We start from the raw sequence: 13876 nt of genomic DNA on the forward strand, positions 1-13876 counted from the left end.
TGTAATGCCAATTTGAATCCTTCCTTCTAGAATATGGTGGATCTTTCACCTAAGATTTTAAAATTAATGAGGTCATCATTTTTTCACTTTGTTATGGAACAATGGTCCGTATACTATGGGAAGTTATTAAAACTAGTATGATGAATAATGTTTTGTGTTTGATGTAGTCTGTTTTTAATATGTTCTGGTAAGTGTGCTGCCATCGAAGAGATCAGAGAGGTCACTAAATGGAAGTTATCAGTAGCCATGAAGACAGGTTTCTAAGTCATTAAGGGTAAGAGTCACCTCCTAGAACTAATTATTTCACTTTTTATTTTCCCTTTTTTATAAAAACAGATTGAAGACCCAGAAGAACCAGAACCCAAGAAAATCAAAGAATCTTCTCCTGGTATACAGGACTCACATGAAGCAGAGGATGGTACCCTTGAGATGGATGAAACTCCTGAGGATGTAATTCATTTTTGTTTCTTATGTTCAGTTGAGTTGAGTGCTGGGAAGGTATTCATTTTAGGAATGATCTTTGTTGCCTGCATTTGAAATCCTGTCTTTTCCGGGGTGAACAGAAGTAACTGTTAAGCTTCACCTTTTCTCTTGCTTCTTCTGCAGCGCATCCTTACATGCAGAAAAGCTGGATCCATAATGCGGGAAGGAAGGGACCGAGTTGTGAACCTTGCAGTCGACAAGACAGGCAGGATTCTTGCTTGCCATGTGAGTATCAGGCTCAGGAGAAAATAACAAGGACTCCGCTGTTCCTTTCAGAGACTCATTTAGTATTTGGTGTGGACGTGAGTTTTTCTTTGGTCCTTTTAAGATTTCATTATGTGGTACCTTGTGGATCTATACTCCCTAGCTTCTGTTAGCATAATAGTAATTACTATTATCACTGTTGTTATTAGCAAACACTGATTAAATCCCTGCTTTTCTAAACAATTTAAAAGCATTAACTTCTTATTTAGTCTTCAGAGGAACACTGTAGAAAGTGGTATATTTCCGCTTTACAGATGAGACGACAATTACAGAGAGATTAAATTGTCCATGGTAATACCAATAGGGAAGAAAAAGAAATGTTCTTACAGAGAAAAAGCTGAATTAACAAGTTGCCTCTCCTGGACTCACATCAGCCTTTTCCTTTTCTAGGGAACCGATTCTGTGCTAGAAGTGTTTTGTATCCTTTCCAAAGAGGAAATTCAGAAGAAAATGGACAAGAAGATGAAGAAAGCTAAAAAGAAAGCAAAGTGTGTTTTCTTAATATTTACTACTAATAAAGTACCCTGGGTGGGCCACATTGTACTGATAGAAAAATTGGGGCTTCCTTAAAGGAATATTTACTCTGTTTCCAGTTACTATTAAATGCTAGGGAAGGTTTTAAGGTGTGCTGGTAGTCCAAGTTGTAATTTCTATGTATAGTTTTATAACTTACCATATTCGTAGATCTTGCATTGAGAACCACACAGAACTAGAAAGACAGCACAGATATTTAAACATAGCTTCTGAATGATTTGGCTTCCCTGATAGCTCAGTTGGTAAAGAGTCTGCCTGCAATTCAGGAGACCCTGGTTCGATTCCTGGGTCAGGAAGATCTGCTGGAGAAGGGATAGACTTCCCACTCCAGTATTCTTGGGCTTCCCTTATGGCTCAGCTAGTAAAGAATCTGCCTGCAATGTGGGAGAACTGGGTTCGATCCCTGGGTTGGGAAGATCTCCTGGAGAAGGGAAAGGCTACCCACTCCAGTAATCTGGCCTAGAGAATTCCATGGACTGTATAGTCCATGGGGGTCTCGAAGAGTCGAACACGACTGACTGACTTTCAGTTTTCTAAAGGATTTAATTCTGAGAGGCTAGCAGTATATCTTCAGTGACAGCAACCTATACAGAAGGGGACTGGATTGCTTGGTGCTGACCTGTGGGACTGTGGGAAAGAAGACTGGTTGGACAGTTACATAATTGAAGTTTAGGACAGTATCACCTTAATTAGGTCATTATAGCTATAGAAATCAGTTTCTCAGTGGTTGAAATTTATCAAGTCTCAAAAAGTCATCCTTTCTTAAATTTTTTATTTGCTAGAGCAGATCTTGTGAGACCTCTGGTTTGTTTGACATGGTTGAGTTCCTAAGTGTAGGCTAATGGATTTTCTAAAAAGTCCCAAAGATAGAGAAGTTTATCAGAAACACTTCAGTGGAATAGTTTGAACTATGAACTCATCGCAGCAATTTTATGGACTACTGCATTTGGAATCCATTTATTAAGGGTACCTGTTGGATGGAATAATACTTTATATTAATTGCATTGTGGTACACGATGCATTTCTACATACACTTCATTGTTTAATTTTCATGGTAATTTCATGTGGTTAAATGACTTTCCCACACGGTTTGTTGGTCTTGGACCAAAACTTGACTCAAGTAATAGCAAAACTTCTAAAAAAGTGATAGGATGATACTTTTTTTTCCTTTTCTCCTTTAGATTAAATTCTTGCAATGAGGAGGAGGAAGACCTTGAAGTCAATGTCAAAATGACTCTGCAAGATGAAATCCAACGGGTAGCTAATATCAAAACTTCTGCCAAAATCAAGTGAGTGAAAATGTAGTAGCTGAAGTATCTGAAGTGTTGTAGAAATAGTAACCTGCTAAGTTGTATCAGCTTTTCATCCTATTTGTAAGCAGTCGCTACAAATTATATCTGGACACAATGGTTGTGGGACTCGGTTTCTCCTGCTCACCATGGCCTCACGTATTCATCGTCTTCTGTGCTTCATTATGATAGCCTTTTATCTTTTCATTTATAGTTCTTTACTGCTGCTAATTACAAAGAAAAATGGATAGCCCGTGTTCCAAAAGGATTTTAGGTCACTTAGAAAATATACACAGAAACAAATCAGATCCAGTGTCTGAGCTCAGGTTTCTTGGACTTGGTCTGTACTTGACTACTGTCCAATATTCAGAGCACTCTTATAAGTAAAATCCTTTACACTTGTTAACTTACAAGTGGAGAGCATTGCAAAGCCTTTCTCCTGAAAAAAAGTTAATGCTGAAATGAAGATGGTTGCTGGAACATTTGAACATATGTGAATATTTTCTCATGCAGATCCTTTGACTTGATTCATACTCCTCAAGGAGAGTTAAAGGCGGTTTTCCTGCTGCAGAACAACTTGGTGGAATTATATTCACTGAATGCTTCCACGCCGGGTCCTCAGCCTGTCCGGACAAACAGAATTACCATTGGAGGTCATCGCAGTGACGTGCGGACTTTGTCATTCAGCTCAGACAATATTGCTATCCTTTCAGCAGCAGCTGATTCCATTAAGATATGGAACAGGTTTGTGAAGTGATGCCCTTCTGTAGCTCTACTCAGTAAAGTTTTCTTCCCTTTGAGTTAGTTTTTAGTACTCTTGATGATTAGTTTTTCTTAGGGCCCTAAATACAGTCCCTTGAAAATGTATTTTTAGTGCATTTTGACTGTAGACCTGTGGAGTTTAGAGTAGGAAAAATTGCCTTTTTAGATTTGGTGCAAAAAATGCAAGTTTCTTCCATGTCTAAAGCTTATTGCTGTACTTCGTTAGACACAAACATATCACCTACTCTAAATTCAAGTAGGCTTAGTGCTTTCCAGTAACTTTATCTTGATTTCTAATTCCTCACTTTCCTAGATGACTCTCACACCTCCTTACTTCTCACATCTCATATCTCTTGCCCTTTTAAGCTGATGACCTTGTTTCGTTGTTCACTGAAGAAATCAGTTCGGTTCAGTCGCTCAGTTGTGTCCGACTCTTTTGCGACCCCATGGACTGCAGCATGCTAGGCTTCCCTGTCCATCACCAACTCCCAGAGCTTGCTCAAACTCATGTTCATTGAGTTGGTGATGCCATCCAACCATCTTAGCCTCTGTCGTCCCCTTCTCCTCCTGCCTTCAATCTTTGCCAGCATCAGGGTCTTTTCCAATGAGTCAGTTATTTGCATCAGGTGGCTAAAGTAATGGAATCATCCAAAAACATTCATATGCTCCCATTACAATTGGCAATTTAGCTGCATCTGTATCACATAATCTTTCTTCCTATGACTGATGGTGCTCCTAACCAAAAGTTAATCACAACCTATATATCTGCTTCTGGCAGTTTCTCTCCCTCTCTTGCATCATTAATTTTCCTTCTCTGTTGGGTCATTCCTATCAGTATAAAGATCTGAGGTGGCCCTAGTGGTCAAGAACCCGCCTGCCAACGCAGGAGACATTAAAGAGACTCGGGTTCAATCCTTGGGTTGGGAAGACCTTCTGGAGGAGGGTGTGGCAACCCACTTAAGATTTCTTGCCTGGATAATCCAGTGGACAGAGGAGCCTGGTGGGCTACAGTCCACAGGGTTGCAAAGAGTCGGACATGTCTGAAGTGATTTAGCACGCATACGTGCATGCTATAATATCTCCCATCTTAAAAGAATATGCTGTCTCATCCTTACCTCCCTCTCCAGTTATCTCTCCCATCCGCTGATCCTTTTCTTCATCAGGCCTTTATCCCCACCATTTCACCAAAGCAGCTCTTGTCATCTCATCAGTAGTCTTCATGTTTTTAAATCTAGTGACTGATAAGCTTTGTCTGACATCCTCCTTGAATTGGTAACTTTTCTCCTCCTTGAAACACTGAATTTCATTACTTCCTCTTCTTCTTCTGGCTGGTTCTCCTCAGTCTTGGCTGAATCCTTTGTACTTTACTGACCTGTAAATGTTGAAATGCTTCAGAGCAAAGTTTTTGAAATTTTTCTCTGTCTTCACTTCACTTTCTGTGCTCTCTAGTCAGATGGCTGTCTGTGCTAATGACTCATAAATTTGTGTCTCTAGCCTCAGCCTCTCCCTGAACTTCAGACTCTCATTCCAAATCCTTTTTGTGTCACCCCTTGGATGTCTAATTAGGCATCTCAAACTTTTATGTCCAGATCACATTTGTGATCTTCATTTCTTCAATAGCTTCCTCACCCTCTGTTCCTACAGACTTCCCCATCTTAGTAAATAACTACTACTTGCAGTTAAAAGCACAAATCCTTGTAGCCATTCTTGATTTTCTCTCTGATGTCCCATGTCCAGTTCATTAACAAAACCTGTCAGCTCCACCTTCAAAATGTACCTGAAATTTCAACCACATCTCGTCACCTTCACTGCCACGATTGGGTTCAGACCACCACCATCTCTCATCTGGATGGTAATAGCTTCCTGACTGGCGTCCATGCTTCCTTACTTGCTCCCTGTGGTCTGTTCTCAGCGTGGCAGCCAATGTAATCTTTTTATCATGGAAGTTCCATCACTTCCCAGAGCTCCATCTAACGCTAACTGGAAGTCACAGTCCTTAGGGCTGCTGTCTCACCACTCTCGCCTTCTCCACTGCAGCCCCTGGCCTTATCACTACCCCTTCCAGGCAACAAGAACGTGCCCGTGCTGTGGCCCTTGTGCTCCCTCTTCTTTCTTCCTGGAGCCAGCTTCCCATTCGGCTGCAGGCCATCCTCCCTCTGCTGTCATCACATGGCCACCCTGCTGTTCCCTGCCTCCCCTCGCACTGTGAGCCCCCTTCCCCCAGCTCTGTGTTTCTCCACAACACCTGCTAGCCCCTGAGATACCCATACACATCTTACTTCCGGAGGATGTTAAGCTTTATGGAATTCGGAATCTCTTGTGTTTAACTCGCTGTCTCATCTCTAGCACCTGGAACAGGACCTGGCATTCAGTACATACTGGAGGGAGTGGGTATTTGCTGAATGGGTGAATGTTAATGGTCCACTAAAATGAACTTGACTTGTAGGGATATAATATGCTAATTTGACTTAGTCCTCTGGGCTCACACACTTCTTTGTAGCAGCAGATCGGGTTCTCTTGAACCTAGCAGATGGCTTTTTTAAACTCTGTTTTTGTAGAATCTGTTCCTTAGGATTGGGAACCTCCTATAAAGAAAACAAAGTTAGGGGCCATTTACTGTTTTCTCTCTGACTGTAATTAAGTCAAGAATCTGTCTGCCAATGCAGGGGACATAAGAGACAGGTTCAATCCCTGGGTCGGGAAGATCCCCTGGAGGAGGGCATTGCAACCCACTCCAGTATTCTTGCCTGCAGAATCCCATGGACAGAGGAGCCTGGTGGGTACAGTGCATGGGGTCACATGAGTTGAACACGACTGAAGTGACTTAGCACACACGCGTTCAGACTTTATCCTCTCTTGTCGACCATTCTGTGTGGCTAAGTATGTATTAATATTAAATGTGCATGCTGCCTTCGCAGGTGGAGAAGCAGGCTCTCTTTACTCCTTCTCCCTCACAGGTCTACGCTGCAGTGCATTCGCACGATGGCCTGTGAATACGCGCTCTGCTCATTCTTTGTGCCTGGGGATCGGCAGGTGGTCATAGGGACAAAGGTAAACAGACTTTTCCATGGATTTAGGGGACTTTTCTGCTCAATAGTCTTCAAGTTGTTTAAGAAACCTGCTTCCTTAGCATATGGGAAATGTATTAAAGCTGGATAATATGAGAGTATGATAGTTAATTGCCCTTTTTTTTGAGGTTTTTATTTTTTTTTAAGTTTTTTTTTTTTTTTTGGTAAACCAAACCATATGTTAAATTATGAAGAAAATTAAAATCATGACCCAAAATAACTATCATTAACAATTTGGCGATCAGCCTTTCGTGCATATTTTTATAAGCACACATGTAATTGTGTTTTGAGAAGATTAATAAAATACATTAAATACCAGCATCAGGTGTGGTAGATAGAAGCATTCAGTAAAGAGAGACCAAGTGACCAAATCTTCAGCTGTAATCACATGGGGAGAGAACCTGAGGGAATGCACAAACATGGATTTGGATTCAGATTCTTCCCCCTAAAAAATGGGTAACTTGGAGCAAGTTGCATAAACTTCTCCTAGTGTGTTTCCTTATCTGTTTTAGGACATGATGGCACTTGCTTTTTGACAGAGCCTTTTGTGCCAAATTGCCTGGGTTTGAATCCCAGCTCGTCTACTCAACTAGCTATGAGTTGGGCAAGTTACTCCACCCTGTAAGCTTTGATATCTAAAAGTAAAAAGACTGCCTCACAGTCTGCAAAGCAGTTAGCACAGAGACTGGCTCCCAGAAAATAACGAATAAGAGCTGGCAGTAGAAGTAGCATGAATGGTGATAGTCGGAGTTGTAGTGGGAATAAAGTGTAATAGGTCTGTGGAATATTTTGAAAAGTGCTTTGCAAGTATTTGTCATTATCTCCTTAAACCAATGCCATATGTGCATTTTTATTAGAAAACCTGTTATCACAATGGATATTTTTTTTGCCCACCAAAAAGTATAAAATAAGTTGGAGAGAGTTCAAGAGTCAATGTCACAGAACGTTAAATTTTAGTTAAAAGTACCCTCATTTTTCATTCATTCACCAAATGTTCATCCACTATTAATCGTTTAAAAAACTGTTTGTATGACTCAGAATCCCTAGCCTCGTCTCTGTGCTAGGCCGTTAACATACATTATCTCATTTAATCCCCACAACTGGTTAGAGAGGTTGTTAATATAAACTCCATTTTTCAGATGGAAAAATGGGCTCATGGACATGAATTTACTCATAGTCAGAGTTAGAGAGAGGCAGCCCTGGGAGGCATGTCTTCTGCTTACATTCTTCCCACCGCATGTTTACAGACTCAGCATGCAGCAGGCTTGGCCACTGTGTGCGTTCTGTTCTGTGCTGGCCCCAAGACCACAGCATATACAGGGTCTAAAGAGGAAGTGTGGCTGATAGTTTTCTAAACTACCACGATTTTTTTTTTCCAAGTTCATTGTCCTTAGCATTGTAGGTGGTATTTATTACTGTCAGTGTATTCTAGAGGGGAAGCCAAAACTAGATGGAGAGGAGTTGTTAGTCCACCTAAAGGACTGATTACATTTTTAAAGGTTTTTAAATCCCCCATTTGCTGTTATGTTTACTCTGATACACCTCTGGCCGCGGTATTTCCCATTTGAAGTTGGGGGACCAGTGGAAGTGACAGGAGTCCTGTACTACAAGGTTGTAGCATTCCATAGTTGCAGAGTATAGTGACCCTGCCAAGATTAGACCGGTATGTCCGTAGGAGATTTAACAGCGCTTCTTCACAGAGGAAGTACAGTGGGTAGACCATGGAAGCCGTTTCCTGAGCACTCGGCCACATCGTTGCTGCTTGGTTATGACACTGTAGATAAGCATCGTGGAGGTTGCGGGTGTGTTCATTTTGTGTCTTCCATAGACGGGGAAGCTGCAGCTTTATGACTTGGCCTCAGGAAATCTGCTGGAGACAATAGACGCACACGATGGAGCCTTATGGTCCTTGTCTCTCTCTCCAGATCAGGTAACTGAACCAGATGTGACGATCTGGACTTGAGTACTCTTGCTGCACTTCCCATCTCTTATATCAAGTTCTGCTGCTGCCTAACAGGAATTTAAAGAAAGTCCACTCTTTGTGTAATCTCTATATATGGTGCCATATTTTGTGCCTGATAATACGAAGAGCTGTCACTATGATCTAAATTTTTGTTCAGCTGCTCTTGATCATGAGCTACATGACATGACAATATTTATCCTCCTACATTACCAGTGATTTGTGATACTTCTTAAGAGGAAATATTTCCTTGGGCAGTGCGGTACAGAGGTTAGAGCAGTCTTTTCTGCTCCCCCTTCAGTCTATATATCCATGACTGTACAAGTCTAGTGGTTTTTAGTCAGTTTGTGAGCCTTTTCCAGTCAACAGCAGTGTGTTTCCTTTCAAAGGAGTCACTGGAGACCTCAAGTGGTGCTATTTGTTGCTCAGAACATTTTGAGATTTTTTTTGACAATACCTGAAGGGATTGTGGCCCATTTATTTGAATGTCCTCAGTAGTGGCAAATCTGTATTCCCTGAAAGTAGATATTTTTGGGAAAAAATGGAACCTGGAATTTAGATTGAGTAATGCCATTGGGGGCAGAAATAAAGCAGCATTTAAAATGTAAATAGTAGTTAGCATCTTGGGTTTGTGGAGTGTTCTATTTTCCAAAGTGTTTTCATATCCATCATGTCATTTACTATTATTTTCACAACACCTATATAAACTAGGTAGTCTTTCTCTCTTTAGCAACACTAAGCATCATTGTAAGGTTTTTCTTTCTGTGTTACAGATCTTTGAAACGGCAGAATAGACATTTGAGGTCCAGTTTTTTTACTCCGTGTTCCTTATACTTTACACTAACCCTAAAATGTGATGAGACCAGTTTAATACTTCACAGCAAATTCTTTTGACTGTTGCATTACCCTGTAGTAGTTGTTGAGTCTTTCTTCCTGACACCGAATGAAAGTGTAACTAGAACTTTACATCAGTTGTCATCTGACTACATGAGGCACTGCTAGGAGTTAGTTCTCAAATAAGACCTGTGCAGGCAGCCCTAAAAGAACAAGAAAGGGGGTTAAGGAAAAACCACACATCTTAATTCTTGTCCCATGCCTTAAATAAAAATGGTCTTTTGTATTATTTTGAGGTGTCTTACCAGTTTCTGCATATCAATAGCCTCAGATATGCAGATGACACCACCCTTATGGCAGAAAGTGAAGAGGAACTAAAAAGCCTCTTGATGAAAGTGAAAGTGGAGAGTGAAAAAGTTGGCTTAAAGTTCAACATTCAGAAAACGAAGATCATGGCATCCGGTCCCACCACTTCATGGGAAACACATGGGGAAACAGTGGAAACAGTGTCAGACTTTATTTTTTGGGGCTCCAAAATCACTGCAGATGGTGACTGCAGCCATGAAATTAAAAGACGCTTCCTCCTTGGAAGGGAAGTTATGACCAACCTAGATAGCATATTCAAAAGCAGAGACATTACTTTGCCAACAAAGAAGGCTGAGTGCTGAAGAATTGATGCTTTTGAACTGTGGTGTTGGAGAAGACTCTTGAGAGTCCCTTGGACTGCAAGGAGATCCAACCAGTCCATTCTGAAGGAGATCAGCCCTGGGATTTCTTTGGAAGGAATGATGCTAAAGCTGAAACTCCAGTACTTTGGCCACCTCATGTGAAGAGTTGACTCATTGGAAAAGACTGATGCTGGGAGGGATTGGGGGCAGGAGGAGAAGAGGACGACAGAGGATGAGATAGCTGGATGGCATCACTGACTCTATGGACGTGAGTCTCAGTGAACTCCGGAGTTGGTGATGGACAGGGAGGCCTGGCATGCTGCAATTCATGGGCTTGCAAAGACTCGGACACGACTGAGCAACTGAACTGAACCAGTTTCTGTACTAAGATACTTTTCTAACAGAAATGTCCTTTGATTTTCAGCGTGGCTTTGTGACAGGTGGTGCAGATAAATCTGTCAAGTTCTGGGATTTTGAGTTGGTAAAAGATGAAAACAGTACCCAGAAAAGGTGAGTAGACTTTTTTTTTTTTAAATTTGTGTCCATTTGTTGGAGTGAAAATGAGGCACCACTGAATGGGTTTTTGACGCATGTATTTCTGTTGAGCTCTAGAAGGTCTTGGGAGACTTTGCCTCTGTACTCATTTTTCTTGATGCTTTCCATGATGCTAGACTTTCTGTGAAGCAAACCCGAACCTTGCAACTAGATGAAGAAGTTCTGTGTGTCAGTTACTCTCCCAATCAAAAGCTGTTGGCCGTGTCTTTGCTGGACTGTACTGTGAAAATTTTCTATGTTGACACTTTAAAGGTACGATGGTTATGCCTATGGGTATTTTCTTTCTGACTGAACTTGGGTTGAGACTATAGAGTAGTGGCCTTGACTATTTCCAGCAGTAATATCTTTTTGAAAGCTGGTTTGTGAATCAAAACATTGCAAGTGCACTAGGAAGGCTGGATTTCTGAAAGAATCCTTTGGTTCATAAATTTTGTTTAAAGCAAGTTATATTTCACATGTTCAGAAAAATCTGTGGACAAGAAATCCTGTTGCAGCCAGTAGTTTTAAGAGAACTGCTCGCTGTCCTAGGCAATGATCCCACACTTGGCAGTACCTCAGGATCATTTGGGTTGCTTTTAAAAATATGGATTACTGGGCTCTACATCCAGAGTCTCCGTGGAACTGTATTAGGCCTGGAGGTATTGTTGTGAACCAAGTGCTCCCCAGACTCTTTAGCTAAGAGATCCAGAGAACATCCCTGTGCTGTGTTCTGACTGAGGGAGTAGGCCTCAGCAGCATCACAGGCTCCACTCTACTGCAGTGTTCTTGGCAAGAGCATGTAGGGCTTTATGCTAAGTTGTATGGGTACAACCTTCAGTGGTTTGTCGTCTTCTTTGAAACACAGACATAAAAACAATTCAGGACTGTGTTTAGCACTGTATTTAAGGTTATAGTTTAGATCTACATATAATAAATTATGCCTGCATTTTATAGATGGACATAAGTTGTTTATATTCTTTTTTTTTTTTAATATTTAGTTTTTTCTCTCACTATATGGACACAAACTGCCTGTAATATGTATGGACATATCTTATGTAAGTAAAATTTAAATAGTGTCTCAGTGACAAGTTATCTTTTCTAAAGTGCTTTGTTCGTTCTTGGCTTGACAGCTTCACTTCAGTGTTTTTCAGTCTGGTATATAACTGACTATCCTAAAAAAATTACAAAAGTATTTATTATAATCATACCTTAAGTATATATTTCTTTAATTGTTTTAGGATGTTTTCACAGATACCTGAATTAATCCTCTTAACTAACTACCTGGTTTGGATTCCCCAAATAGTATTTTCTTGTCTAAAGGACTATAATTGGTAGAATACCCTAAATTGTGAAGGACTTTCAAAAATGCATCCCTGCTTTGTTCTGAAGTATAACGTTCATAAGAAAAATGGAACTTTGCAATATTTATGGTATTTTTCACTGTGTATACTTTTAGTCTCTTGACCAAAGTCATATGTTTTGCAGTGTCTAGTTATGAGTGGCAGTATGGAGGGGTGGGATGGTGTGGGAGGTGGGAGGGAGGTTCAAGAGGGAGGGGACATATGGCTGATTCATGTTGATGTATGGCAGAAACCAACACAATATTGTAAAGCAATTATCTTCCAATTAAAAATGAAAAAAAATCTAGTCTGTGTAAAAGGAATTGGCCCCCGCCCTACCTATCTGCACTCAGTGCATGAACAGAATAAATTGGTGTCAGAAAATATTTTTCTTCTTACGTGGACAGCCATTTGAACTAGGTGCTAAAATAGAAGAGAAACAGCGATAGGAGATATGGCATAAAAATGTCTAGGTCGTAAGCATTTTAGTAGCTTCTTTCCCAGGCTCATTCTTCTCTTTTCCCCTTTTCTCTGCCCCCAGCTCTGTCAAACTCTGTGACAGAGATTAGGGAGTCTTTATCCTATCAATTTAAACAAAGTAAACAGATAACCTACATCAAAGCACAACACTGCCCTGTAGCAGGACCAGAAACACCTGAGCCACACAGTTCTTGCTCACTTAACAAGCTTTTTAAGTAGATTTGTAGGTAAAAGCAGGGATGTGGGTGCTCTTGATACAGAGATGAAATTAATTTTTTGGCACTGAAAAAAATTTTTGGCACTGACATTTTTGAAAGAAATGGGATAAATGTTCTGGTTAACTTTTCTCTATCTAACCAGGGTTTCGGATGAACTAGTAACGTTTCATTTCTCTTCCTTCTAGGATGGAGCACTGATAGCAACTGGCTCTGCAGACAGGAACGTGAAAATCTGGGGTCTGGACTTTGGGGACTGCCATAAGTCTCTGTTTGCACATGATGACAGGTAGATGTCGTCTTTTCAAAGATCTCCTGTTGAGTTACCTATCAGTGTCATTTCCTGGGAGCATCTTTTAGTGTTCTCAGATAGTCAGAAATTTAAAATTCTATTAATAAAACTCTAGAACTAACTGTCCAAAAGCGATTTATGTGTGTTTAAAACCTTAATAATGAGGAGATTGATGACGTTTGAGTATTTCTCTCACTTTTCAGTGTGATGTACCTAAGGTTTGTGCCCAAGTCTCACCTCTTCTTCACTGCTGGGAAAGACCGTAAGATTAAACAGTGGGATGCAGACAAATTTGAACACATACAGACTCTAGAGGTAACCTCTTGCCTACTTTGACGTGCTCAGTACTTCTTTTAAGGTTGAGCATTGATTTCCCACCAGTGTAGCGGTCTATGAATAAGGTATTCTCACTCAGGATTTTTGATTTTGTCTTTACTCTCTGCAGGGGCACCACCAGGAAATATGGTGCTTGGCTGTAAGCCCCAGTGGGGACTACGTTGTATCATCATCCCATGACAAATCTCTGAGACTTTGGGAGAGAACCAGGGAGCCTCTTATTCTTGAGGAAGAAAAGGAGATGGTAAGGACTTCAGGCTTGGTAGGTATCAGTCCCTGACACGCTGACTCAGCTGAAGGTTCCTGTCTAGTTCTGCCACACCTCACATTCAGTGCTAGTCCACTGGCCTCCAGAAGATGTTTCCAAGACTGCCAACACCACTTGGGCAGCCCAGTGGAGATAAAGATCCCAGGAGGGGGTTAGATTGTGAAAGAAGCAGCTTCTCACTGCCTTACTTCACATAATGATCATGTTTTAACTTTGAAATTAATTCATATCCATCTCTTGACAGCAAAGGGAAGCAGAATATGAAGAGAGTGTGGCCAAAGAAGACCAACCAGCAGTAAGTAGATCTTCCGGGATCCTCATACTGTGCCCTGTCATTTTCTTACTGGCATTTACTGTAATTTCAAGAATTTCTAATGGAATTAGAACTGGGGCTAGATGCCAAAGTCATCTGCAGCTGATATGAGAAAGAATCTGTGTAGTCCTTCTTAATTTAGCTGTATATCCTGATTTTATGGGACAAATGACTTGGTATTAAATGATTGTCATTCTTGCTTTTTTTTTTTTTTTGAGGGAGGCTTTAGGGAACTG

General features: G+C 40.8%; 2 protein-coding genes across 7 annotated transcripts in view; one reads left to right on the forward strand and one right to left on the reverse strand.

Moving 5' to 3' along the window:
* The window catches only part of WDR3 (WD repeat domain 3), a 38850-nt gene that overhangs the window by 12752 nt on the left and 12222 nt on the right, over nt 1-13876 (forward strand). For all 5 annotated transcript variants that reach the window (XM_086392110.1, XM_086392109.1, XM_086392111.1 and 2 more), the window contains exons 7-20: nt 337-450; nt 607-708; nt 1138-1235; nt 2463-2570; nt 3084-3314; nt 6290-6383; nt 8229-8330; nt 10287-10372; nt 10534-10669; nt 11395-11451; nt 12620-12720; nt 12927-13038; nt 13169-13303; nt 13572-13622. In XM_086392110.1, the coding sequence (XP_086248236.1) occupies nt 337-450; nt 607-708; nt 1138-1235; nt 2463-2570; nt 3084-3314; nt 6290-6383; nt 8229-8330; nt 10287-10372; nt 10534-10669; nt 11395-11451; nt 12620-12720; nt 12927-13038; nt 13169-13303; nt 13572-13622 (1527 nt within the window). The remainder of the gene's footprint in view (nt 1-336; nt 451-606; nt 709-1137; nt 1236-2462; nt 2571-3083; nt 3315-6289; nt 6384-8228; nt 8331-10286; nt 10373-10533; nt 10670-11394; nt 11452-12619; nt 12721-12926; nt 13039-13168; nt 13304-13571; nt 13623-13876) is intronic.
* Nucleotides 1-13876, reverse strand: part of SPAG17 (sperm associated antigen 17) — a 283690-nt gene that overhangs the window by 9137 nt on the left and 260677 nt on the right. Inside the window, exon 49 of one of the 2 annotated variants that reach the window (XM_086392103.1) lies at nt 4688-4704. The exons of the other annotated variant lie outside the window; for it this stretch is intronic. The gene's annotated coding sequence lies outside the window, so the exon portion shown is untranslated. Of the gene's footprint in view, nt 1-4687; nt 4705-13876 lie in introns of those variants that run through there. 2 annotated transcript variants of the gene reach the window in all.

Source organism: Bos grunniens, chromosome 3 (genome assembly GCF_055505025.1).
Source record: "Bos grunniens cultivar Pamir isolate PY7600 chromosome 3, Bosgru_T2T1.0, whole genome shotgun sequence".
Taxonomy (NCBI): domain Eukaryota; kingdom Metazoa; phylum Chordata; class Mammalia; order Artiodactyla; family Bovidae; genus Bos; species Bos grunniens.